Genomic DNA, 23,529 nt, shown 5'->3' with positions numbered 1-23,529 from the left:
GATCAAACATTACGTTTAACATCAGTCTCATGTTTACTTTCACATTCCAACTTATATGTCTTCATCACCATATAATACTTGGATACATCATATCTTATGGCAGGCGACATATGTCATTATCCAGGCAACTATCGGCTAAATTTTTGTTTTGCAGGTTTTACTTGTAGTTGCGTCAGAGAGAATTAGGGGTAGTAAGTGGATGATTTGTTGATGTGGCATAAGGAACCTAATATTAAAATTTCTTTTGATAGATAATGAATTTAGTGGTCAACTTTTGGTACTAACCAAAATGATCTTTCATTATTACTGATTGAATTTGAACTGAAAGTTTTCAATTCATTTCAACATGATATTAAAACTCAAGTGACCTATTATTGATATATTACTTGATCCGACCCTCTGAATCCAGAAAGATGGTAAAAGAAAAAAGAAAAGTGGCAAAACTCAAGAGTCAAGAGTTTTTTTTGTCTGGGCATTGACACAACAATAGCAATCGAGTAAAAAAGACAACAAGTGCATACTAGTAAACACTACTCTTAAGTCTTATATACCGAAGCAGATATTGATATTGCATTGTTCAAAAGAAAAGAAGCAGATATTGCTACAAATATACATACAGCATGAATGTTTGTATGTATGCATGCGGAGGTATATAAACAGACAGATCATTAGATCTGAGAATGTTGTCATCTAAAAAAACCCGGCGGGAACGGAAAGCTAACTTCTTTCTTCTCCCTCCAAAGGTGGAGGATTTTTTTTTTCTCCAATTCTTGTTTCTAAACCCTAATTTCTGTTACCCACGAAACCCTAGCAATTTGGGGGTACGGTGAAGGGAAAAGAGAGAGAGATCTAGAGAAAGGCAGCTCTTTGCGAAGCTTTGTGCCTTTCTCCTTCCGAATAATCTCAATGGCGTGTGTCTCGGATGAAACCCAGATCGAAATCGACACTCAAGACCACGTCGAAGCTCCGATTCGCTACGCATCTATTGAGCTCATGTATTCAGTTCCCTCGTCGTCATTGTGCAATGTTGCCGTCGGTTCCCAGAGTCTGATGTCCAAGAAGGTCATCAAGGCCCAGAAGCTCTCGATGATTGATCAATTCGAGGTCCAAGGTAGCTGCGTGAGCTCCATTGCCGACAAATGTAAGCTGCTGACTCGGCGTCCTGAGATTGTTTACGTTTACTGTCGCCGCCGTAAGAGGACACGGCGGGAGTCTTTCCTTGAGTCGGTGAACACTGAAAGTTTGAAGCTTGATGATGCAAGCGCTTGGTTTGAGGAAGAGAAGAAGCAGAAGCAAAGGAGGATTGGTAATTGCGAGCTGGAGAAATTGGATGTGGATTGGAGTGGTCTAAGGAGTTGTGGGAATAAGCAAAATGGGTCATCGCGAAGGAAAGGGAGCTCTGTCAAGAATCAGGACAAGTTGTCTCTGGCTTCTACTTCAGCCAAGAGATGGGTCAGGTTAGTGTTTATCGATCTATGACTTCTTCATCTTTTGAAAGTCGCGGTCTTTGGAAATTGTGTGGTCTTTCGAACTTCTTTTTTTGTGGGTTTCTTGTGCGCTCTTGTTTTGCGTCGATGATCTACTTAGCTCAGAGGTTCAACCTGTAGACATTTTATTGTTAACGGGCCTTGTATGATGGGAGAGTTTTGACTTGGCAGGTTGAGTTACGATGGTGTGGATCCTAAAAGTTTCATAGGGCTGCAATGCAAGGCAAGTGTTAAACTAGACATTTGGATCTACATTAAGCCACTGCATTCCATTTTTTTTGTCTTGTGAAGGGGACATCTTAACAATTGATTGTTGTTGAATCCCTAGGTGTTTTGGCCGCTGGACGCTGTATGGTATACAGGTTCTATTGCTGGATACAGTTTAGAGAGAAAACGTCACAATGTAAGTAGTTCTGTCTACTCTGCTTGAGTTGTGCCGTTTAGTTCTGAGTTTGGGTAATTTAGTGAGCTACGGAATATTCAAAAGCTTGTTCCTCTTACACTGGTTGAATTCTTCTATAGGTTAAATACGAGGATGGTTATGAAGAAGATATAAAACTTGATCGTGAAAGGATCAAATTTTTCGTTTCTCGTGAAGAGATGAATCTGTTACATCTGAGCCTTTGTACTAGTGATGTGACTCTTGGTGGCCATGATTACGATGAGATGGTTGTATTGGCAGCTGCTTCGGAGGATTGTCAAGATTTTGAGCCTGGTGACATTGTATGGGCGAAACTAGCTGGTTTGTACTAAACCTTTTTATTCATATATTCAAACCCTTCTTTATGCTACCAGTAATTTTATGCGTTGAAAGCGTTTAGACAGGGAAAACTACCTACTGACTTCCCTTTGCATTTGCTTACCGTTTTGGACAGGTCATGCTATGTGGCCAGCAGTAATTGTGGAAGAATCTGTTATTGGAGAGCGAAAAGGTTTAAACAACAAGTTATCTGGAAGAGGATCACTCTTGGTACAATTTTTTGGCACCCATGATTTTGCTAGGTTAGCCAGTGTTCTCTAAATTTTTAAATATTTTTTTTTTGCTAGTGAGTTGTTGTGATAAATGTTACGCATTGTCAAGGGAAAGTTAACATCCTTTGGTTGTATTAGGATAAAAGGAAAGCAAGCAACCTCATTTATCAAAGGGCTTCTCTCGCCATCTCACTTGAAGTGCAAACAACCTCGGTTTGAAGAGGGCATGCAGGAAGCAAAAATGCAAGTCCCTCTCGCTTTTCTTTGGCATTCCGCTTTCTTCATTGTCCAGTACTTGTTCCATTACAATCAGACCAATCAATTCTCCCTGGTGTTTTGAAACTTGCATGTCCTGAAGTTACTGTTATTTTGCCTCACCCAGGTATCTGAAAGAACATAGGCTTCCAGAAAGGATGAGTCAACTTCAAAAAGGAGCTGATTCCAATTATTCCGATAGGGCCAATTGTACAGAAGAAGGCAGCTCAAACTCGGGTGGTGATCACTTTAATGATGGAGAAGTGTGGTTGAGACCAACAGAAATTGTAGATTTCCGGCATCAAGATCATCCTACTGGTTACCGACCTGTTCGTGTTGACTGGAAAGATCTCGATAAGTGCAATGTCTGCCACATGGATGAGGTTATGGATGCATTTTTTTTTTTTTATCAACAGGACATTTCAACTTTCTTGCGCTTTTATAAGTAGTTCTGATTTATAAAGTTTTTTTTGGTCTGCAGGAGTATGAGAACAATTTGTTCCTGCAATGTGATAAATGTAGAATGATGGTATTGCTCATGCTCTGAGATTTATATATAAATATATTGTATACTCTTAAACTTATATTCTACAGTGCCCTGTGTTCTTTCTTTCTCCGAGGTATGACTCAATTTGAAATTTCTGGTCCACTACTAGGTCCATGCTAGTTGCTATGGAGAGCTAGAACCTTGTGATGGTGCTTTGTGGTTATGCAACTTATGTCGTCCTGGAGCTCCTGATATAACTCCACGGTGTTGTCTTTGTCCTGTAGTAGGTAATTTGACCGTACCATTTGGTGTGTGGAGTCTTTTATGTTCTTTCTTTTTTTTTTTTTGATAAAACTTGTGTCCTTTCATTAGTGAATAATTAAACTTCTTTTAGGAGGTGCTATGAAGCCGACAACTGATGGGCGATGGGCTCATCTAGCTTGTGCTATATGGATCCCAGGTTCAATCTTAATGATTTGCTATAATGTATAAGCCTGCTTTCTACTGAAGAAACAGGAGACCTTTTACTTGTTTTTGCGAATTAACACTTGTTATTTTTTTTTATTAGAAACATGTTTATCTGATGTCCAAAAGATGGAACCGATTGATGGGGTGAAGAAAGTCAGTAAGGTTTGTACTCATTTCTTTTTCTGGTTCTTTTACCCCGGTACTATGGCCTATTCAAACCTCTTATTCCTCTTCCTTTTTCCAAATTCTTAAAACTAGGATCGCTGGAAATTACTGTGCACCATCTGTGGAGTATCTTATGGAGCTTGTATCCAAGTAAGATTTCGTTCTTTGTTCAGAGAAAACTGAATCATTCCTATACATTGTGTTCTGTTCTTCTTTGTCATAGTTTTCTGATCATACCTGTAAAGCTTTTGGATTATTGCTTCAGACGTTATTGACTTTGACAGATATATGAACTTATTGTTTTGTTTTTGAAGCTATGATGCATATTTTAAATCACAGGAATGTGTGATCTATGAGTTTTCCAGTAGATATCTTAGAACTTATTTATTGTTTGTTCTTCCTGTCAGCTGCCTAAGTCCCATGTAGTTTCATTGAGTAGACCTTGTTGTTTTGTTTTATTGCAAGAATTTTGATCTATCTTTTTGAAATATTGCATTGGGATATCTGCCAACTTACAGTTATGTTTGCCATTTAGCTCGTGTATGAGTTTTGTTCTAGATAATGGATTCTGGTTACTACAGTTAACATTTATGTGCATGCCATTGTTACTAAGGCCAGCGATGAATTGATATAATGTTATGTATGACTACATTTTCAGTGTTCAAACTGTTCTTGTCGTGTGGCATATCATCCACTCTGCGCGCGAGCTGCTGGTCTCTGTGTTGAGGTACTATCAGATCTTCCAGGGAATCAGGAGATTTTGCATTCATACTTACACACATTCACTCAAAACACAGCTAATCCACAAGAAATGATTTTAACTAATGATGGCTTTCCTGACTGTCCGTGTAGCTTGAGAGTGAAAATCGAATTTTCCTTCAATCAACGGAGGATGAAGAAGCAGATCAGTGTATCCGCATGCTTTCATTCTGTAAGAGGCATCGACAAACTTCAACTGCCTGCCTAGAATCAGAAGACATGATCAAAACCACTACTCAAAAAACTTCTGAGTATCTCCCACCACCTAATCCATCTGGCTGTGCTCGTACTGGTATGTAGCTAATGCATTGACCTTTGGCTACTAGGATTGAACTTTTAAATTACACCACACTTTTATTCTCTTTCGTCGCATATGACCATGTGTGTTTTTTTCGTTTATCTTTCACGTTCTTACAGATCCTCTTGGAATAGTATTTTTTATACAAACCTTTTTTTCTATTTGATACACAGATTCTGTCTCACGCATTTTTCACATTCTTTTATACATTTCTTCATTTTTGCATCCTAGGGTCAGCAGCGTAGAATGCATAATTTCAACATACTTTTCATCTATTGTTGCAGAGCCTTATAATTTTCTTGGAAGAAGAGGGCGGAAAGAACCTGAAGCTCTTGCGGCTGCTTCTTCGAAGCGCTTATTTGTTGAGAATCAGCCATATGTTGTCGGTGGTTACTCCCGAAATGAGTTTTCAACCTATGAATGCATTCACGGGTCAAAAGTGTCACAGATTAATACTCCAACCAACATCCTTTCTATGGCTGAGAAATATAGCTACATGAAGGAAACATACAGGAAGAGATTAGCATTTGGTAATCATTCATTCTTCTTGAATTATCAGCAAATCTTAAAAGATTATAGTAGTAGGATATATGTAAGATTAAGTAATCTGTTGGATTTCTTTGAAAACCATCTTCTACAGAATCTTCCTTTTCTTCTAAAAGTTCGGGTTTTTTTTTCCCCAGGGAAATCAGGAATTCATGGTTTTGGCATCTTTGCAAAGCTTCCGCACAGGGCTGGAGATATGGTGAGCATACTAAACTTGAACTGGAAATTTCATCTTTGGAAAGTGTCAATCATGATAATATCGGATGAGTCCGTTGCAGGTGATTGAATACACTGGAGAACTTGTTAGACCTTCCATAGCTGATAAAAGAGAACATCTTATCTACAACTCAATGGTGGTACGCAGTTCTGACTAACTTTGTACATTTTGTGTGCTACATATATGGAAGATTCTACGATTCATCTAAATCGTGCTTTCTATGTATTTTAACTAACCGTTCTTTTTCTTCTTTGTATTCCAAGACTGCTCTTTCATAGCATTTCCCTTAAAAGTAGAAATCAATCAGGGATACTAATGAATTAATTAATATATAGAGAAAATTATTTGTTTCGTATGTGGATAGGGTGCGGGGACTTACATGTTTAGAATTGATGAGGAGCGAGTCATAGATGCTACAAGGGCAGGAAGCATTGCCCACCTGATTAATCACTCTTGTGTGGTATGTCTATGGCCCCATCAATCTTGATTGCTTGTATTCAATTTAGTTAGCATTTGCAAAATTTTAAGCATCTAACTTTTATGCAGCCAAATTGCTATTCGAGAGTCATCAGCGTAAATGGAGATGAACACATTATCATTTTTGCAAAGAGGGATGTCGCTAAATGGGAAGAGCTGACTTATGACTATAGGTTTCATTTTCATGCCCTTTTTCAAATCATCTGTTAGTGAGATAATTCTATAATCATTTGCTGAACTTTGTGCTTGTAATTTACAGATTCTTTTCAACCGATGAGCGTCTTTCATGTTCATGTGGCTTCCCAGGGTGTCGAGGTGTTGTTAATGATACAGAAGCCGAAGAACAACAGTCGAAAATCTGTGTTCCTCGTTCTGCTCTAATAGACTGCATCTGAGAAAAGCTATGATACACCCTTTTTATTGTTGTAGCTCCTTATACTGAGAGTGAGAGCAATGTGTTGTTAGTTTTGTTACAGTCCATTTTTCTGTACAGATAACTAATTAGTGAGTAGTAACTAGACCGATCACAGAAACTCTTTTGTAAAGCCACACTTACATTCTCTTCTTCTTTTCAGATTCCATAGAGAACGAAAAGCTTTATTTGCAAGGATCATATCTGCAAATAAGGGTTACAAAATTTGTTGGGTATTAAATTTGAGGTTATCTACTCTTATACAGCATAGTGAGCTCTATCATAGAGTTGGAAGATTTATGGGTAATGTTTGAAGTTACCTCCCAAAAGGGTCAGATTTCTACTGTATCGGGATTGCATTCCGATATTTTGCCAACCAATGCACCACATTCCTCCTGTAGAAAGTAAGTTTTTAGTGTTATATGTAATGAAAACAGAGATTACAAAGAAAGATCACCAGAGTACAAACGCAACCAGAATCAAAAGTTGCTTACAAGAGGGGAAAAAGGTAATCACGAAATGGAAAGTGGCATTTTGGATAACCTTCATCAACTCTGCATCAAAGTTTAACAATGAGGGCCGCAAGGAGACAAATTATGTGACACATTGATGCATCCCAGAGTACTGAAAGCATCTTCTATAAGAGTCATATTTCTGATTATAAAACACTTCAATCAAGTAGATCCAACATATCTTGCCTACCAACAAATTACGATTTTGTAACCGGACGGACATTACCAAGTTGCGTATGAGTTAACTAAATATAATAGCTTTCACAGCATTTATCAGTTGAGTTTCATGTTTAATCAGCAAATAACTGGAATGGGTGATGGAGAGACGTAGAGGAAGGCATGTTCAGTAGTCAGTTCGACCAATACGGGTAGACAGTTACTTTATTTTCCCGTTGTGGATTTTCCATAATTGAATTTACATAATATGATGTAATAGCCATTCCTTCTCTGAATAGGACCAAGAGTTTTCATAGAGCTAAGAGCGTTAAACCTCAAAAAACCTTGACATAAGTTTAGAAACAACTTGAGAAAATAACTATATAAGAAAAAACAACTAGTGAGTATCATCAAGAGACGCAGAAAAGTTTTAGCAAAAAAAGAAGCATCATCCCATGGAAGGAGTAACAAACAAGTTTCTTCTAGGCGACTGGGATCATCTCAGGGTAATCTACGGCTGTGAGGGCTGCTTCCGGTACGAGAGCAGCAGGAGTAACAGCCTGAGCAGGCGCTAGGTTGATACTTTCTTCCTTAGGAGCATGGATGATCACAACATCAGGCAATGGTGTCATTGGTCCTGTTTTACCCTTAGGGTCCCAGTCAAGCATGACCTTGACCTTGATTCCAAGCACACCCTGCACATTTTGGTTTAACCAGTCTCAGGTTAGACATTGCCGAGTTTACTAACATGAAAAAGAGGAACTCAGAAGCAGAAGAAGAAGAAGAAACACACCTGTCTAAGCAAGACATGTCTAACGGCAGAGTCAATGTACTCCTTGGTAGGTTGACCAGAGGAAACCATGTAACCATCCTTGAATTTCATTGACTTCGCACGTTGAGCACGGAGCTTTCCACTCACAATGACCTGCAAACAAGAATTTTAGTAACATAATATGAAAAACGTCCGAGATATCTTGCAGAGAGAAAAAAACAGGAATTTGTATTCACCTCACATCCCTTAGCTCCACTCTCCATGACGAATCTCAAGACACCATAGCAAGCCCTATACAACACAATACAATAGCAATGTAAAGATCCTGAGATAAGAGCTTCAATTAAAAAAGCAGCTTCACAAAATTTAACAAGACCTAGCCCAACCTCCACTCGTAAAATCAGCATAATATAAGCAAGATAAATGGTGACGACACAAAAACATAGAGAAATGGTCACACTCTCTATGAAGGCAAGGAAACATTTACAATGACATCTCATACATATAACTATTAGGCTTGGTGAATGCCTATATGAGCCGCAAGCTAACAAAATCCAAACTTTTGATGAATTAAATCCAACTAAGAAATATCGCAGACTAACCTACGAACAGCAAGTCCACCGAGGAGCTTGTAACGGAGAGACTCAGCCTGAGCAATGGCACAGAGACCTCTGTTGTTGACCTTCTCAGCATAGAGCTCGACACTGTCTTGAGGAAATCTGAATCTTTTCTGAACAAGCGATGTCAATTCTCTGATTCTCCTCCCCTTCTCACCTATATCCAGCAGACCCATTAACTACTCTTATCAAATCAAGAAACTTTGATTTCAAATTCCAAAATGAAACTTTGATTTCAAATCCCAAAATGAAGACGAGATTAAACATACCGAGAACGTTCTGAGTACGGGTGGCTCTGATAATAATCTCAGTCCTCATTGGAGTAACCCTAACCTCCACACCTGAATAACCATCCTCTGCAAGCTCTCTGGTGAGAACCTCATTCAACTCGGCGTAGAATACACCGTCGGCTACAAACTATAAAAGGCAACACAGTTACTGAAATGCAGCGAAAGAGATCCATTTTGGAAGAAGAAGGAATTACAATTCACCTTTCTCTTCTTGCTAATCTGAGTCGCCATGTTGTGGATACGAAAATCTGCCGATCACTGAAACCCTAAAGTTTGAGAAGAAGCAGCAGTAATCTCGAGGGAATGGGGAAGCGTCTTGTGCGTTATCAGTTTATTTATACCTAGGTCAAAAACTCAGATCAGTGGTGTGGGCCAATGGATTTGAATGGGCCTTTTCTTTTGTCAGTTAATGGGCTTCGAGAGTCATCAGTGTTAATGGAGATGTAACACATTATCAAAGAATAAGAACGATTTTGATGTTGTAGCTCTTTATACTGAGACGACAGAGCAATGTGTTGTTAATTGTGAAAATTCCTTAGACTAACTTTTAAGGTTAATGAAATGATAAATCTAACCTAACATATTGAAGGGTTTACTAGACTAACCTTATAAAGTTGGTTTAAGTCCATTTATCCAGATGTTGAATATTATTACGAAAATGCTATTACGATTTTTTTTATAAATTTTTTTTTCGGAAAAATTTTAATTTCGAAAAAAATCCTAATTCATCTTCTTCTCTCTCTCTTTCTCCTGCGCCGTTTTTTTTTCTCCCATGGAGCTGCTCTTCTTCATAACTTGGCAGCTTCCTTTTTTCGCAGCTTCCTTTTTTCGCAGCTTTCTCTTCACAGCTTTCCTTTTGTTTCACAGATCCACACAGATCTTGTCTCAATCGCCGTTCAAAAACTTGTTCAGGTTTGTTTTTTTTCTCATATATCCTCATTTTTCTTATTTTTTCTTCTTTCTTCTTCGTCTTCCTCTTTCCCTTCATCTTCTACATTCTGTTTGGCGGAGGAGGAGTTTTACTGTTGGTGTTAGAGATCTCGGAAATATTGGCACGACTCTTAAGCGGCGTTCTCGCCGCATCGCGCACAACCGCACTGGACAGATGTTGTTTCGAAGAAATGGTGGTGTCCCGGAGGTTGACGGCGGCGTAAGTTTTTTTCTGTAAAACCCGCAACCCTAATTTTTTTTTGTTTCAGGTAAGTTTGGTAGATATATTTGGAAAACGATAAGTAGTTTGGTAGATTTATTGTATTTTTTGTTGTAAAGTTCATAATATGTGATAGTAGATTTTTTTGAAAAATGATATGTAGTTTGGTAGATTATTAGCTATTTGATGGTAGATATTTAGAAAAAGAAATATGGTTTGGTAGATTTATTAGTTATTTGATGGTAAAATTATTTTAGAGTAAAAACGATGTCATTTGGTAGATTTATTAGTCATCTAATGATAGACTTATTTGTAAAACGATGTGGTTTGGTAGATTTATTAGTCATTGGTAATTTATTTGAAAAATGATTTGTGTTTGGTAGATTTATTAGTTATTTATGGTAGATTTATCAGGCGTATATATTTGAATTTTATATACGAATGACAGTATTTGTTTATTTTTTTCTGACAGATTATGGGCTTTGCCATGGTGAACAAATCTTTGATGGGATATCCAGCATCGATCCGACATGTTTTACTATGAATTGTAGATTTGCATTTGGTAGATTTGTTTTGAAATAATGGTAGATTTATTATTAAATTGATGGTATATCTGTATTTTGAATTTGTAAAAATGATAATTAGATTTTAAATGATAATATTGTTGTTTTCAAATTATATTTGTCGTAAAACATTGACCCAGACATTTTCACATTTTTACCATATTTGCTAGTAATGTTATTATTCAATTTAATTTATTTTTTTACTTTCACTATGATGTATATCATAACTGAATAAAATTTTAATCAAAACACATGACTAAAATCATTTGACATTGTGATGTTGTAAGAGTTTATGTAAATAGAGTTAAATGTAACAATTATTCAAAAAAAAAAATAAAAAAAAAAATCATAAGTTGAGAGATGGTTATTACAGATATGACATATATGTTCAAAGTTAATATGAAAAGCAAAGTTATCTTAGAGAAAATATATATCATAGAAAAAATATTCATGTTAGAAATTTTTGACCATTGATTATGGCATCTATATCGTAAATACCAATAATCATCTGTGATCGAATCACAGTTAACCGACATAATCTTAGCAAACTCATGCAAAGAAAACGTTAATGGTAACAAAACCAACTCAAATATAACCATGGAACAAGTCTACCATATGTACGAAACTTGTTTAACATACGACACTTCAAAACAAGTCTACCACACCTCTGGTTTTTTCGTAGATAGGACAATACTTTTAGGACAAAAAAGTAATTTCAATCCATAAAGTCAAATGTCTGCCAAACATTAACAACTAAGTCTACCTCAAGCATGAAAAATAACTCTACCATATATACAAGTCTACCATAAGCACCTCATATGTCTACCAGATCGAGGTTATCTTTGTAAATACCAAACTTAATTAATCTACCACATGATTATTATAAGAAGTCTACCATACGTACGATAACTCTACCAGATTACATAAACTCTACCAAACAAACAAACATATCTACCAATATTCTGTAAGTCTACCTCATGTAACAAATAATCTACCACTCACTGGAATAAATTTTACTTGAATTTAAATCTACCACAAAATAAACATATCTACCACAAAACAAATAAATCTACCAACATTCTGTAAGTCTACCTCATGTAACAAATAATCTACCACTCACTGGAATGAATTTTACTTGAATTTAAATCTACCACAAAACAAACATCTCTACCACAAAAGCGAAAAATCTACCAACAAGATATAACTCTACCATAAAACAGATATATCTACCATCACGTATTGACACATAAATTTGACAAGTCTACCATTCATAACAACAAATCTACCGAAACATAATAAATCTACCTCTCATCGTCAAAACTCTACCAATATAAGTCTACCAACATTTGTAAACTCTACCAACTCTCGAATAAATCTACCATCGACCTAATAACTCTACCGAAAAAATTTTTGCGTTGACCAAAATTTGATAAGTCTACCGTCAAAGCCTGGTAGACTTATCAAATTTTCAGCGCTATAATCTGCCTACGTGGCATTAAAAAAGTAATGGCATTTTTGTAATTAGGTTTTTTTTAACAAATGCAAAAATGGTGTTTTGGGTATGCTAGGTTAGTTTTGTAAAAAAAATAAAAATATGCCAAACAAATAATAAAAATACTTTCTAAGGTTAGTGTAGTAATCCTCCCTTGTTAATTTTGTCACAATCCAATTTCTGTACATACTAATTAGCGAGTAGTAACTATACCAATCACAAAAACTCTTTTGTAAAAGCCACACTTGCATTCGCTTCTTCTTTCTCGATTTCATAGAGACACAACAAGCTTACATGCAAGGACCATATCTGCAAATAAGGGTTTCAAAATCTATTGAATATTAAATTTGAGGTCATCTACTCTGATACAGCATAGTGATAGTTGCAAGATTTGTGAGTAATTTCTGAAGTTACCTCCCAAAAAAGGTCAGGCTTCTCCTGTCTCGGGATTGCATCTTCTATGATTGCAAAAATCTTGGTCACAAGATATTAATTTTTCCGGTGACTGATTCATTTGTGTTATAGGATAGAACACAAACAAATGAGAGAAATTATGGGACAACGTAAGGCTCGAACAAAAAGACGATAATAACAATAAGAGGTCTACACCAAGATCGCTTCTTTTTGGGCATTGCTTGCATTGGATGCAGTTCTCACCCACATAATATCACTCCATGTGTCTATTTGAATATTGTAGCTTTTTCCCATTCCAATTTTAGCATAGAAAAGCCTGAGAATTTGAGAAACCAATGACGAAGAAATGAGTAAACACAATAAATAAGTAGATCCAACTACATATTGGCTGCTAAAAAATTATGATTTTGGCCTATGATTTCGTCAAATCTCTAAGCATTGACATCACTCATCAGTTGAATTTCATGTTTAGTCTGCAAATAACTACAGTACGGTCGATGAAGAGGCGTAGAAGAAATAGTTCGGACTTCAGATTCTGCCATCGAGCCAGAGTTCGACGGATAAGATACAGATAGTCATTACACTTTCTGACTAGGACCAAAAAATTTTCATAGAACTGAATGCATTAAACCACCAAAAATCTTACTTATGTAAAAAACTTGTCTGCTTCGAGGATAAAAGAAAAAACAACTAGCGAGTATCATCAAGAGTCGCAGAAAAGTTATAACAAAAAAAGAAGCATTCCAAGGAAGTAGTAACAAAAGAGTTTCTTCTAGCCTTTTAAGCGACTGGGATCATCTCAGGGTAGTCTACGGCTGTGAGGGCTGCTTCCGGTACAAGAGCAGCAGGAGTAACAGCCTGAGCAGGTGCGAGGTGGACACTCTCTTCCTTAGGAGCATGGATGATCACAACATCAGGCAATGGTGTCATCGGTCCTGTTTTTCCCTTAGGGTCCCAGTCAAGCATGACCTTGACCTTGATTCCAAGCACACCCTGCACATTTTGGTTTAACCAGTCTCAGGTTAGACATTGCCGAGTTTACTAACATGAAAATGAGGAACTCAGAAGCAGAAGAAGAAGAAGAAACATACCTGTCTAAGCAAGACATGTCTAACAGCAGAGTCAATGTACTCCTTGGTGGGTTGACCAGAGGAAACCATGTAACCATCCTTGAATTTCATTGACTTGGCACGTTGAGCACGGAGCTTTCCACTCACAATGACCTGCAAACAAGAATTTTAGTCACTCTATATGAATAACGTCTGAGATATTTTGTAGAGAAAAAAAAACAGGGATTTGTATTCACCTCACATCCCTTAGCTCCACTCTCCATGACGAATCTCAAGACACCATAGCAAGCCCTATACAGCACAATACAATTCCAATGTAAACATCCTGGGATAAGAGGTTCAATTAAAAAAAAGCAGCTTGACAGGCTTTGAAAACACCTAGTCCAATCCGTTTGTAAAATCAGCGTGTTGATTATCAAGATACATGGCGACTACACAAAATGATAGAGAATGTGCCAGTCTCTATAAAGGAAAGGATCTGATGCCTAAAACTCATTTGACATTTACAACGACATACTATACATATAACTATTAGGTTTGGTGAATGCTTATATGAGCCGCAAGCTAACAAAATCCAGACATTTAATGAACTATCTAGCAAAGTAAGACAATACAGAAAAAACATGACGAACCTTCGGACAGCAAGTCCACCGAGGAGCTTGTAACGGAGAGACTCAGCCTGAGCAATGGCACAGAGACCTCTGTTGTTTACCTTCTCTGCATAGAGCTCGACACTGTCTTGAGGAAACCTGAATCTTTTCTGGACAAGTGATGTCAATTCCCTGATTCTCCTCCCCTTCTCACCTATATCCAACAGACCCATTGACTACTCTTATCAAATTAAGAAACTTTAAATTCAAATTCCAAAATAAAACTTTGAACTCAAATTCCAAAATGAAGAAGAGATTAAACATACCGAGAACATTCTGAGTACGGGTGGCTCTGATGATAATCTCAGTCCTCATTGGAGTAACCCTAACCTCCACACCTGAGTAACCATCCTCTGCAAGCTCTCTTGTGAGAACCTCATTCAACTCGGCGTAGAAAACACCGTCAGCTACAAACTACAAAACGCAACACAGTTACTGAAATGCAGCGAAAGAGATCCATTTTGGAAGAAGATGAAATTACAATTTACCTTTCTCTTCTTGCTGATCTGAGTCGCCATGTTGTGGATGCGTAAATCTGCCGATCACTGAAACCCTAGAGTTTGAGAAGAAGCAGCAATAATCTCAAGGGATTGGTGAAACGCTGGTGGGTTTTTATTTAGGGATGTGTATAATTTATACCTAGGTCAAAAACACAAATCATTGGTTTGGGCCAATGGATTTAAATGGGCCATTTCTTATGTTAGTCAATGGGCTTCTTAAGATTTTTTGTAATGAAGAACGATTCAAATTTTCGACAAAATAGAAAGGGAAAAAAAAATTTTCGTTCACGGTCACAATTAAAATTTTCATTTTGGACTCAGAGAGTTATTTTCCGGCGACGACAATGACGTCAGCTTCCAAGAACCCACAGCAAAACCCTTTCTCTTTGAAACCCCCAAGACCGCCGTCTTCCGTCGCCGCCTCTTCTCCCGCCGTGGCCTCCACCTCAGCAGAACCCCAAATTCGAACCCCTAACCCAAACCCTAGCTCAAACGCGTCAAATTCACCGATTACGATATCACCGGAGGATCAAATCCTCGCAGGCTCGAGTCACCTCACGCGACCAGAGCTTCTCCAACGCCGATCGCACAACCTTAAGCAGCTCGCCAAATGCTATAGGGACCATTACTGGGCTTTAATGGAGGATCTCAAGTCGCAGCACAGGGACTACTACTGGAGATACGGCGTAAGTCCGTTCAAGGACGAACAGAATCAAGCGAATAAGAGACGGAGATTAGGTCCAGAAGGTGAATCCAGAGATGGCGATGCCGTCGAAGGTAGTGGAGACAACGGTAATAACAATGATGGCGTTAAGGTTGATCAGTATGCGAACAGTAATTGTGGGAGCTGTATGTATGGATGCAAAGCCAAGGCCATGGCGCTCACGAGATACTGTCAGCTTCATATTCTCAAAGATAGCAATCAGAAGCTCTACACTGGTTGCACAAACGTCATCAAACGGTTTGTTTCGGTTTCCCCTTTCGTAGAAAGTATCATGTTTTAGTTTGTGATTTTGTGTTTTTCTGCGTTTGAAAACAATAGGTGCTTCGAATTATGTCATTTACATTGTGTAAGATGTTGTAGTGATGATGAAATGAAACTACCTTGCAGTTTTTGTTGTGTAATTTGCCAAGATACGGTTTCGTTTCAAAAGGGATTGGTAGAAAATTGTTAACTTTGGCCACCGAGATAGTGATTGTCAGTAACCATTCATAGATCCAGTACTTGCCTTCTTTTCTTAACTTTGATGCGTTATTCCTGTTATTCTTTGCAAAAGAAGTAGGATTAAGAGTTTTAGCATAACTGAACAACGGGATGGAACAGATTGATACACTTATCATTATCAGAGTCGGTTTGGTACAGCACAGATTTCATGTGTAGGAGAATTTTTGTATGCTGATTCGTAATTAGCACATGATGATAATTTTAGCATTTTTCTCCTAACTCTGCGTTGTTTGCGTTGTACATTCAGAGCTCCAGCAGGACCATTACTCTGTGGAAAACCTACACTAGCATCGACTGTTCCTGCACTGTGTAATGCGCACTTCCAGAAAGCCCAAAAGAATGTTGCTAAAGCTTTAAAGGATGCTGGTCACAATGTCTCTTCGACAAGCAAGCCTCCTCCAAAGCTGCACGTCATAGTAGCTGCATTTGTGCATCATATTCAAGCAAAAAGGAAAAATCAACGGAATGAGGGTAAACTTAAAAGTGTAGTAAAAGAAGAAAATACAAGCTGAGTCAAGCCGTTAGCATTCCCAGAAGATAATTGTTGCACTAAGTCATCCAAGTGAAAAGGTGAGGAACTTAGCCTACTGTTTCATTCTAACTGAGAAAGACAGGCAGCTGAAAATCTCTTTGATTTCCCACAGTTAGGATGGTACTTTTTTCTTAACATCAGTTAGGTTGGTATCTATGCTAGGTGAAGAAAACTTAGGTTACATTGTAAATTTTGGATACTTAAAGCATTCTCAACTTTTTCTTTTTCCTTGGAAAGTAGGGTATCATTATGTGCAAGACGCAGTTTTAAAGTCGATTACCATGTTTTCATGCTGAAACGTGAAACCGATCTCCAAGGACTTGTTTCATACCTTTATTGGTGCTCTTACTTTGATCTCCATTATACAATTCTATCTTATCATAATTATAATTTGGTTTTATAATTTGCAGGCATAGCGTCACACTCTTCCGTACTGTGCTTGAGCTTATAGTCATCTGTCTATTGTTGAATGGAGATTAGCTGCACATGAAGCGATCTCTTAAGCAAAGCATGGAAACAACCACTTAGACACATGCCCTGGTCAAGCCAGATAGACACACAAAAGTTTAGTTAAGCCTTAGTCCTCAATATGACGAGATATCTAAGGTACAAATAGAGTTGGATACCTGAATTAAGATTGGTGGTAAGGTGTCTGGATGCTTAAAGCTTTTGCATATATTCATCTTTTATGCATGTGTGCACGGTTTTCATAAACTCTGCGTCTTAAGAATACGAATGTTATGCGTCTGAATCTTGTGACAAGCATGGTTGAGAATGCAAATACGAATCCAAAATATTTTTGAGTAATTTTATGGACTGAGAATTCGTTCGTGAATGTTAGACATAAAACGTATTTACTGGTTCTAGAGGCAGATTGTGTTGCAGTGTAGGTTTCGGATAGTTATCTGCACTGAGCTATTAAGACAGGTTTTGTTAGTGTAAGTATAGTCCCGGTTCTGTTTTGATGCAACTTTACATCATTTCTATATACATGTAAAAACGTATGTAAGGGTTCAATGGCCAATGGGAGCAGCGGGGCATCATATTTGACAAATTGTATATCGTAAAATATGTGTCTTTTTGGGTCATCTGATTTAGATTGAAAATGAAAAAAAAAAAAAACCAAGAGTCTTACAAAACATCATTAGAGGAACCAGAAACAGAGCAAAACAGAGATGGGAAAAAAAAATCCGCTCCAAAAATCTTTTGCAAGCAGGAAAATCAAGCTAGCCACGAGATAAGATTGACGCATATCCTCTGCAGTGACACGACACTTGGAGCTATCACACAAGCACCTTGATTTGTACAAACACACTCTCAATCTCTTAGTCTCCGTAAGACTACTCCATACTTTTCCACTGTCCAAAGAAAGCTTTTGAATTTAGCCTCAGAATGTTCGTCTCTTAACACCTATGCGGCAATCTCCAAGTGATTTTAGACCAAGAAAAAACAATGGAACCGAAAATTGAACCCCATACCTGGTCCTTTGGGTTTCAGCTCGAACCGGAGAATCCCGGTTTAGGGTTTATGTGCATTTAACCTTTTTCGGATTAACAAAACTTTTTTTGAATATTAATACGGGCTTATATTCAGAGGGTTAGCCCAGCCTTGTGTACTAAATTAAACTTAAACTCTGTACAGAATTTTGTAACAGTACTCATTAAAATTAACCTTCGGGCTTGACAGGGCTATAGCTTTTTAATTTTTAACAAGGTAATGCCAAACGACGTCGTATAATACTAGTGTTAATTTTCTCTCGAAGTCGTTTCTCTTTTTCGCCGGCGACGAGCATCTCTACGTCTGCAATTTTCACAGAAATCCCCGCAGTTTCCAGAAGATTTTCCGGGTCTATACCCTTTCAGTCCTTTGAAGCGAAAAGGGTTTGTCAGATTTCTTTTGAATTCATCGGATTTTCCTGAATTTCTGTGTTTTAACTTGATTCTCTTCCATTCTTCACTCACTGTTCTTTCCTCTATAATACTGAATGGATTTTTGATTTTAGTGTTGTTGGAATTGCAGAGAGGACCTGCATTTATATCTGAGTTGCTATTATGATTTGAAAGGTCTAGCTATTAGTTTCAGAGATTCCGTGGTTTCTTGTACAAGTTTATATCTTCGCAGCCTTCTAAATATTGTCCTGCGGATCGTATAGTAAGCAAAATAGAAAGATTTTACTTCATTTATTGTCGTTCACAAGTTCTCACTCCTGAGTTTCATGTTTTGTCCTTTAATGTCATCTATTTACTGTTGGTTTCAAGCTTTTGCTATTTCGTTTTGTGGCTTGTGAGTTTTTTTATAATTTACATGTTGCTGATTATGATTGAGGAACAAAGTGTGGATTATGTGTTTTTTTTTGTTTATATGTTTCTATAACCTGCTCGTGTGATACATATTAAGTGTTGTGTTAGTTTATGGAATCTGGAGTTTTGAAATAGAGGTTTCTGATGTCGACATGAACAAAAGATGAACTTTGAGATGTGAGATTACGATGAATTTGATAGGATTATAGCAAAACCTCAATAACATGGCGAATAGCAAGTACGAGTACGTGAAGTCATTCGAATCGGAAGACGAAGTCATGCTTCCGAATTTGATGGTTGTTCGGATCGATGGTCGTGACTTTTCTAGGTAATTTCCTCGCTTATGTAGTATTGGTTTTGGTTCTGTTCATGAAATTGTTCATCATGTCAGATGTTTTTTTTTTTGTTAGATCTATTTGAATTTGTAGTCTCTTGAATATTGGAGAGAAAAGAATGACTTAAGGCGGCGACTTTGATGGATTGTGGATCATGATTGCAATTTTCAGAACACCATTATGAAAATTACTTGGAAATTAATTGCATTTGTGTTGGTTTCACCTCTGACGGAGTCGATAGTGTTTCACATTTGAACAATGATGAGAATGTTATTCGTTTGCTTCTTACACCCTTTTACTTTCTTAATAAGTGTAGATTCTCTCAAGTTCATGAGTTTGAGAAGCCTAATGATGAAGCAGCCCTCAATCTGATGAATTCGTGCTCAGCTGCGGTTTTGGAAGAGTATCCTGACATAATATTTGCATATGGATACAGTGACGAATACAGGTGACTAACTCGCTTGGTATTGGATTTTACACTAACTCTCATACCTGTATATTGTCATATTCAAGTTTGTAAATGTGTTCGTCTTCCGTAGCTTTGTTTTCAAGAAAACATCAAGATTTTACCTGAGACGAGCCAGGTATTCATTCAGTTAGATTTGATCGCTATTTCTGCTTTAAATCAAATTAAGTTAAAGAAACTTTTTGCACAATAATATGTATTGTCTGATTGACTCATAGTTTTTACTTTCTTGTTTCTATTTAATATGCAGTAAGATTTTGTCCTTGGTAGCTTCGTTCTTTGCTGCAGTCTATGTAACCAAATGGAAAGAGTTTTTTCCCCAAAGAAAATTAGAATATGTTCCTTCCTTCAATTCAAAAGTTATAAGCTGTGCATCAGCAGGGGTTCTTCAAGCTTATCTCTCATGGAGACAACAGGACTGTAAGACCCTCTGACATCATAATATTGTACTCGAATTTTCATGATAATTTATGCTCCAGATATTATTTTATACTTATTGGTGTGTTCGGAACTTCTAACAACTCCCATTTTGTGGTTGCAGGTCATGCGAACAATCAATATAACACTTGTTTCTGGATGTTAGTTAAAAGCGGAAAGAGCATAAGTGAAACTGAAAAGATACTGAAGGTATGTTGTTTGTGTTTTTCTGTGACAGATTATAATGTCCTTGGCATGGAAAATAGTTAGCACTATTACTAGAAGTTTTTCTATATATAGATGTCAAGACGGCCCTTTACCTTCATCTTTCATATAGCTTGTATAGTGCCTTTTAATCATATTTCTTTGTTTGATCACACAATGTCTATTGGGTACCTGCAGGATACACAAAAACAGCAGAAAAATGAGATTCTCTTTCAGAGATTTGGTATAAATTACAAAACGCTTCCTGAATTGTTTCGCCAAGGATCATGCCATTTCAAGACAAAGGTAATAGTTTATTTTATGTTAGAAATTATAAATATGGCACTTTTATGCTTGCCTTGATATGTGGTTTGCGTTTAAAAATTTCGACCTTCCAATTGTGAGTTGAATCTTTATGCTCATTTAATTGGCCTACATGTACGTTTAGGTTTTTGCATTAAGCGTATATTGTCTGAACACTTGTCAATCTAGTCATGGGGAAAAGATTAAGTATTACTTCAGCTTGGTTGATTTAGGTTTCAAAATTGTTATAACTAGCTCAAAAGATGTGTTATCTTCTCTGTATGGTGAAAACGTGAGATCTGCTCTTTCCATTGCATCTTGCTTGATGTCATTGTTAATTTGTTTGATGCTATATACCCCAGAATTATTTTAGATTTCCAATATGAAATACTTTCATTTAACTTCATTTAGGTGGAAGAAACTGTAAAGCATGATGAGAATGGCAATCCCGTAAAAAGATTGAGGAGAAAGGCTGTCCTTGTACATTCGGAGAATATTGCCGGAAGAAGCTTTTGGAATGAGCACCCCTCCCTACATAAGGATCTTGGTCACTTCACGAAAGACATTGGCAAAATTGAACCAGATTATGTTAGGTCGTTTCAGTTTGAGAACAAATTGTTACCTTTAACTTGGGTCGTGGTTAGGATTGATGGCTGTCATTTTCACAGGTAATATTCTTTAGTTTGTTGTCTAATTTTTATATAACCTTGTTAATCATTTTTATCGCATTGAAGCACTAGACTTGTAAAATCCTTGTGCTCCCTAGGAATCAGCTATATTATGATGTGATATACTTCTTTGACTGGCCTGTTCGATTTGCTTATGTTATGTCGTGGTTGCTTTTTTTCTAAGGCGTGTTTTAGTTCTTGAATTATAACTTGCAATTAAAGCAGGAAGACACAGTTTTATTACTGATTACTAGAGCGTTATATGTTGCAAATGAAACTCACGGAGCTTGTTTGGATTTTGATAGATTTTCTGAAGTTCATGAATTTGAGAAGCCAAATGATGAGCAAGCTCTGAAACTTATGAATTCATGTGCAGTGGCTGTTCTCGAGGAGTTTGAGGATATTCACTTTGCTTATGGTGTCAGTGATGAGTACAGGTCTCCATCTCTCAACCTCTCATTCTCATATCAGCTTTTACATATCTTTGGTATTAAACTAAGTTCATCATCGGTTCCAGCTTTGTTTTGAAGAAAGAATCTGAGCTCTATGAAAGACAACCCAGGTCAAACTAAATTTCTCATTTCCCCCTACAGTTTTGGCTCTGCATCCCTGATTTTCTTGGCTCTTAATTTCTGATATTGTATTGCAGTAAGATAATATCTGCAATTGCATCATTCTTTACATCCACATATGTGATAAAATGGGGAGATTTCTTCCCTCACAAAGAATTGAAGTATCCTCCATCGTTTGATGGACGAGCTGTATGCTATCCAACTTACAAGATTCTCTTGGATTATCTGGCTTGGAGACAAGTTGACTGTGAGTAGACTGTTTATCTTGATTTTTTCGAAATGACACCTTAATATATGAGTAGTCTCATGTTTGGTTTCTATTTTTTTTTTTTCGTTTGGCAGGCCACATCAATAATCAGTATAATACATGTTTCTGGATGCTTGTTAAGTCTGGAAAAACCAAAACTCAATCCCAAGATTACTTAAAGGTACTTTGTTATGATAAATCTATCCATCCTTGCACTTTGGTCATGACTTAAAAATGGCTCTTCTTATCTTGCTCTTTGTGAATGACTTTTCCAGGGTACCCAAACACGAGAGAAAAATGAGCTGCTAAGCCGTCAATTTGGAATTGAGTACAATTCATTACCTCTAATCTTCCGAATGGGCTCCTCGGTTTTCCGCTCAAAGGTTAGTTATTGCCTAAATATATATGGACTTGGCTAAAGAACTTCTTTAATGCCAATCTGGTTTTGTTCCTTATCATCTGAACCAATCAAGTTACTCAAACTGTGGCTATTACCACCTGAAAATTTGCTGCTCGCTTCTTATACTACTCATCAAGCATTTGAATGGCGTGGAACTTCTTCTTCCATTGCAGAGAGCTTTGTAGATATCTGTTAAAGAATTGTCTGAATATTCATTTTCAGGAAGTTGTTGCAGTTGAGAATGGAATAGTTTCAGGGAAGAAAGTGGAAGGAGAAGTGGTCGTAGATCATTGCAATATCATCGAACACTCTTTCTGGGAAGAACACCCACACATTCTTAGCTACTCGTAAACCAAGTGCTTTTCACTTCATTTATAAGACTAGTTATGCAATGTGGAATCACTTTTAATTACATTTTGAATTGTTAAAAAATTTCAGAATTATTTCGGATTTTGAATGTTTTCAAGTATGAAAATAGCTTATATAATATAAATAAATGATATATATGAAGTGGAGAGATGAGATAGGGCATTAAATTCACACCATACCTGTGCAACGATCAACTACTAGCTCCTGTTGCGTTACGTGAAAGTAACTTTATCCTCTCAATTTTCTTTTCATTTTATTTATATAAGTTAATAAAGACAATTAGTTAGTTGTTTATCAAGTCGGTCCAACTACTTGAAAAGGCTTATAGACTAAAATTTTCAAGTATAGTGGTTAACTTTTAAGAATAGTTTTTGTCCTCATTCCATTTTAAAATCCGATTTTTTTTTTTATTCATGACCTTCAGAACAGATCCGCTTAAGAGATCTAGATAATATATGTATTATGTAATAGCCAAAAAATCAAAGTTCTAGATATGTTCCTAACATTCAACGTCTTTGCTCTTTGAATAAGCTATAATTGGGAAAATCAGGTCAAAATTTAGATACCAGAATTGTTCAATCCATTAATTGACAGCGCATCATTTTTCCACTAAGCACCGTATAGTTTTTTTTTAAAATTGGACACAATTTTACAACTCTCAGTTGAATATTCGAACGGTGACAATTTGATTTTGGTAGTTTTTATGAAATTTGTTTCCAATTCCGTTGATATTAAATTAAATTTCTCGTAAACAGTGATAAT

General features: G+C 36.9%; 5 protein-coding genes across 6 annotated transcripts; 3 read left to right on the top strand and 2 right to left on the bottom strand.

The window, feature by feature from the left end:
* Nucleotides 1–698: 698 nt before the first annotated feature.
* On the top strand, nt 699–6,731 carry LOC18026833 (histone-lysine N-methyltransferase ATX1). Its single transcript, XM_024148494.1, has 20 exons — nt 699–1,457; nt 1,659–1,710; nt 1,816–1,890; nt 2,010–2,229; nt 2,363–2,489; nt 2,598–2,702; nt 2,842–3,097; nt 3,196–3,243; nt 3,371–3,488; nt 3,596–3,661; nt 3,770–3,831; nt 3,928–3,984; nt 4,493–4,561; nt 4,687–4,885; nt 5,176–5,421; nt 5,575–5,636; nt 5,716–5,793; nt 6,019–6,114; nt 6,201–6,304; nt 6,391–6,731. The coding sequence occupies exons 1-20, from the start codon at nt 907–909 to the stop codon at nt 6,524–6,526; spliced, it is 2,727 nt and encodes a 908-aa protein (XP_024004262.1). The 5' UTR covers nt 699–906; the 3' UTR covers nt 6,527–6,731.
* Nucleotides 6,732–7,474: 743 nt separating this feature from the next.
* LOC18026832 (40S ribosomal protein S3-2) lies at nt 7,475–9,199 on the bottom strand. The gene is made up of 6 exons (XM_006410232.2): nt 9,092–9,199; nt 8,870–9,017; nt 8,586–8,757; nt 8,220–8,274; nt 8,005–8,136; nt 7,475–7,906 (listed from the first exon to the last, which is right to left on the bottom strand). Exons 1-6 carry the CDS (start codon nt 9,119–9,121, stop codon nt 7,694–7,696), a joined length of 750 nt encoding a protein of 249 aa, XP_006410295.1. The 5' UTR covers nt 9,122–9,199; the 3' UTR covers nt 7,475–7,693.
* A 3,902-nt stretch (nt 9,200–13,101) lies between these two features.
* On the bottom strand, nt 13,102–14,881 carry LOC18026831 (40S ribosomal protein S3-2). Its single transcript, XM_006410231.2, has 6 exons — nt 14,718–14,881; nt 14,496–14,643; nt 14,212–14,383; nt 13,816–13,870; nt 13,601–13,732; nt 13,102–13,502 (listed from the first exon to the last, which is right to left on the bottom strand). The coding sequence occupies exons 1-6, from the start codon at nt 14,745–14,747 to the stop codon at nt 13,290–13,292; spliced, it is 750 nt and encodes a 249-aa protein (XP_006410294.1). The 5' UTR covers nt 14,748–14,881; the 3' UTR covers nt 13,102–13,289.
* Nucleotides 14,882–15,040: 159 nt separating this feature from the next.
* LOC18026830 (INO80 complex subunit D) lies at nt 15,041–17,266 on the top strand. Its single transcript, XM_006410230.2, has 3 exons — nt 15,041–15,690; nt 16,202–16,524; nt 16,897–17,266. Exons 1-2 carry the CDS (start codon nt 15,074–15,076, stop codon nt 16,464–16,466), a joined length of 882 nt encoding a protein of 293 aa, XP_006410293.1. The 5' UTR covers nt 15,041–15,073; the 3' UTR covers nt 16,467–16,524; nt 16,897–17,266.
* A 978-nt stretch (nt 17,267–18,244) lies between these two features.
* On the top strand, nt 18,245–22,889 carry LOC18026829 (tRNA(His) guanylyltransferase 1). Of its 2 annotated transcripts, none has more exons than XM_024148448.1 (14): nt 18,245–18,366; nt 18,988–19,114; nt 19,438–19,569; nt 19,661–19,705; nt 19,838–20,007; nt 20,129–20,214; nt 20,407–20,514; nt 20,923–21,179; nt 21,485–21,616; nt 21,697–21,741; nt 21,829–21,998; nt 22,094–22,179; nt 22,274–22,381; nt 22,621–22,889. In XM_024148448.1, the coding sequence occupies exons 2-14, from the start codon at nt 19,011–19,013 to the stop codon at nt 22,747–22,749; spliced, it is 1,572 nt and encodes a 523-aa protein (XP_024004216.1). In that variant the 5' UTR covers nt 18,245–18,366; nt 18,988–19,010; the 3' UTR covers nt 22,750–22,889. The 2 variants fall into 2 exon arrangements, with proteins under 2 accessions (XP_024004216.1, XP_024004217.1); XM_024148449.1 differs by having other exon boundaries at nt 18,271–18,366; nt 18,489–19,114.
* The last annotated feature ends 640 nt before the right edge of the window (nt 22,890–23,529 follow it).

Source organism: Eutrema salsugineum, unplaced genomic scaffold (assembly GCF_000478725.1).
Source record: "Eutrema salsugineum unplaced genomic scaffold, Eutsalg1_0 scaffold_10, whole genome shotgun sequence".
Taxonomy (NCBI): domain Eukaryota; kingdom Viridiplantae; phylum Streptophyta; class Magnoliopsida; order Brassicales; family Brassicaceae; genus Eutrema; species Eutrema salsugineum.
This window is presented reverse-complemented; position numbering and strand designations above follow the sequence as displayed.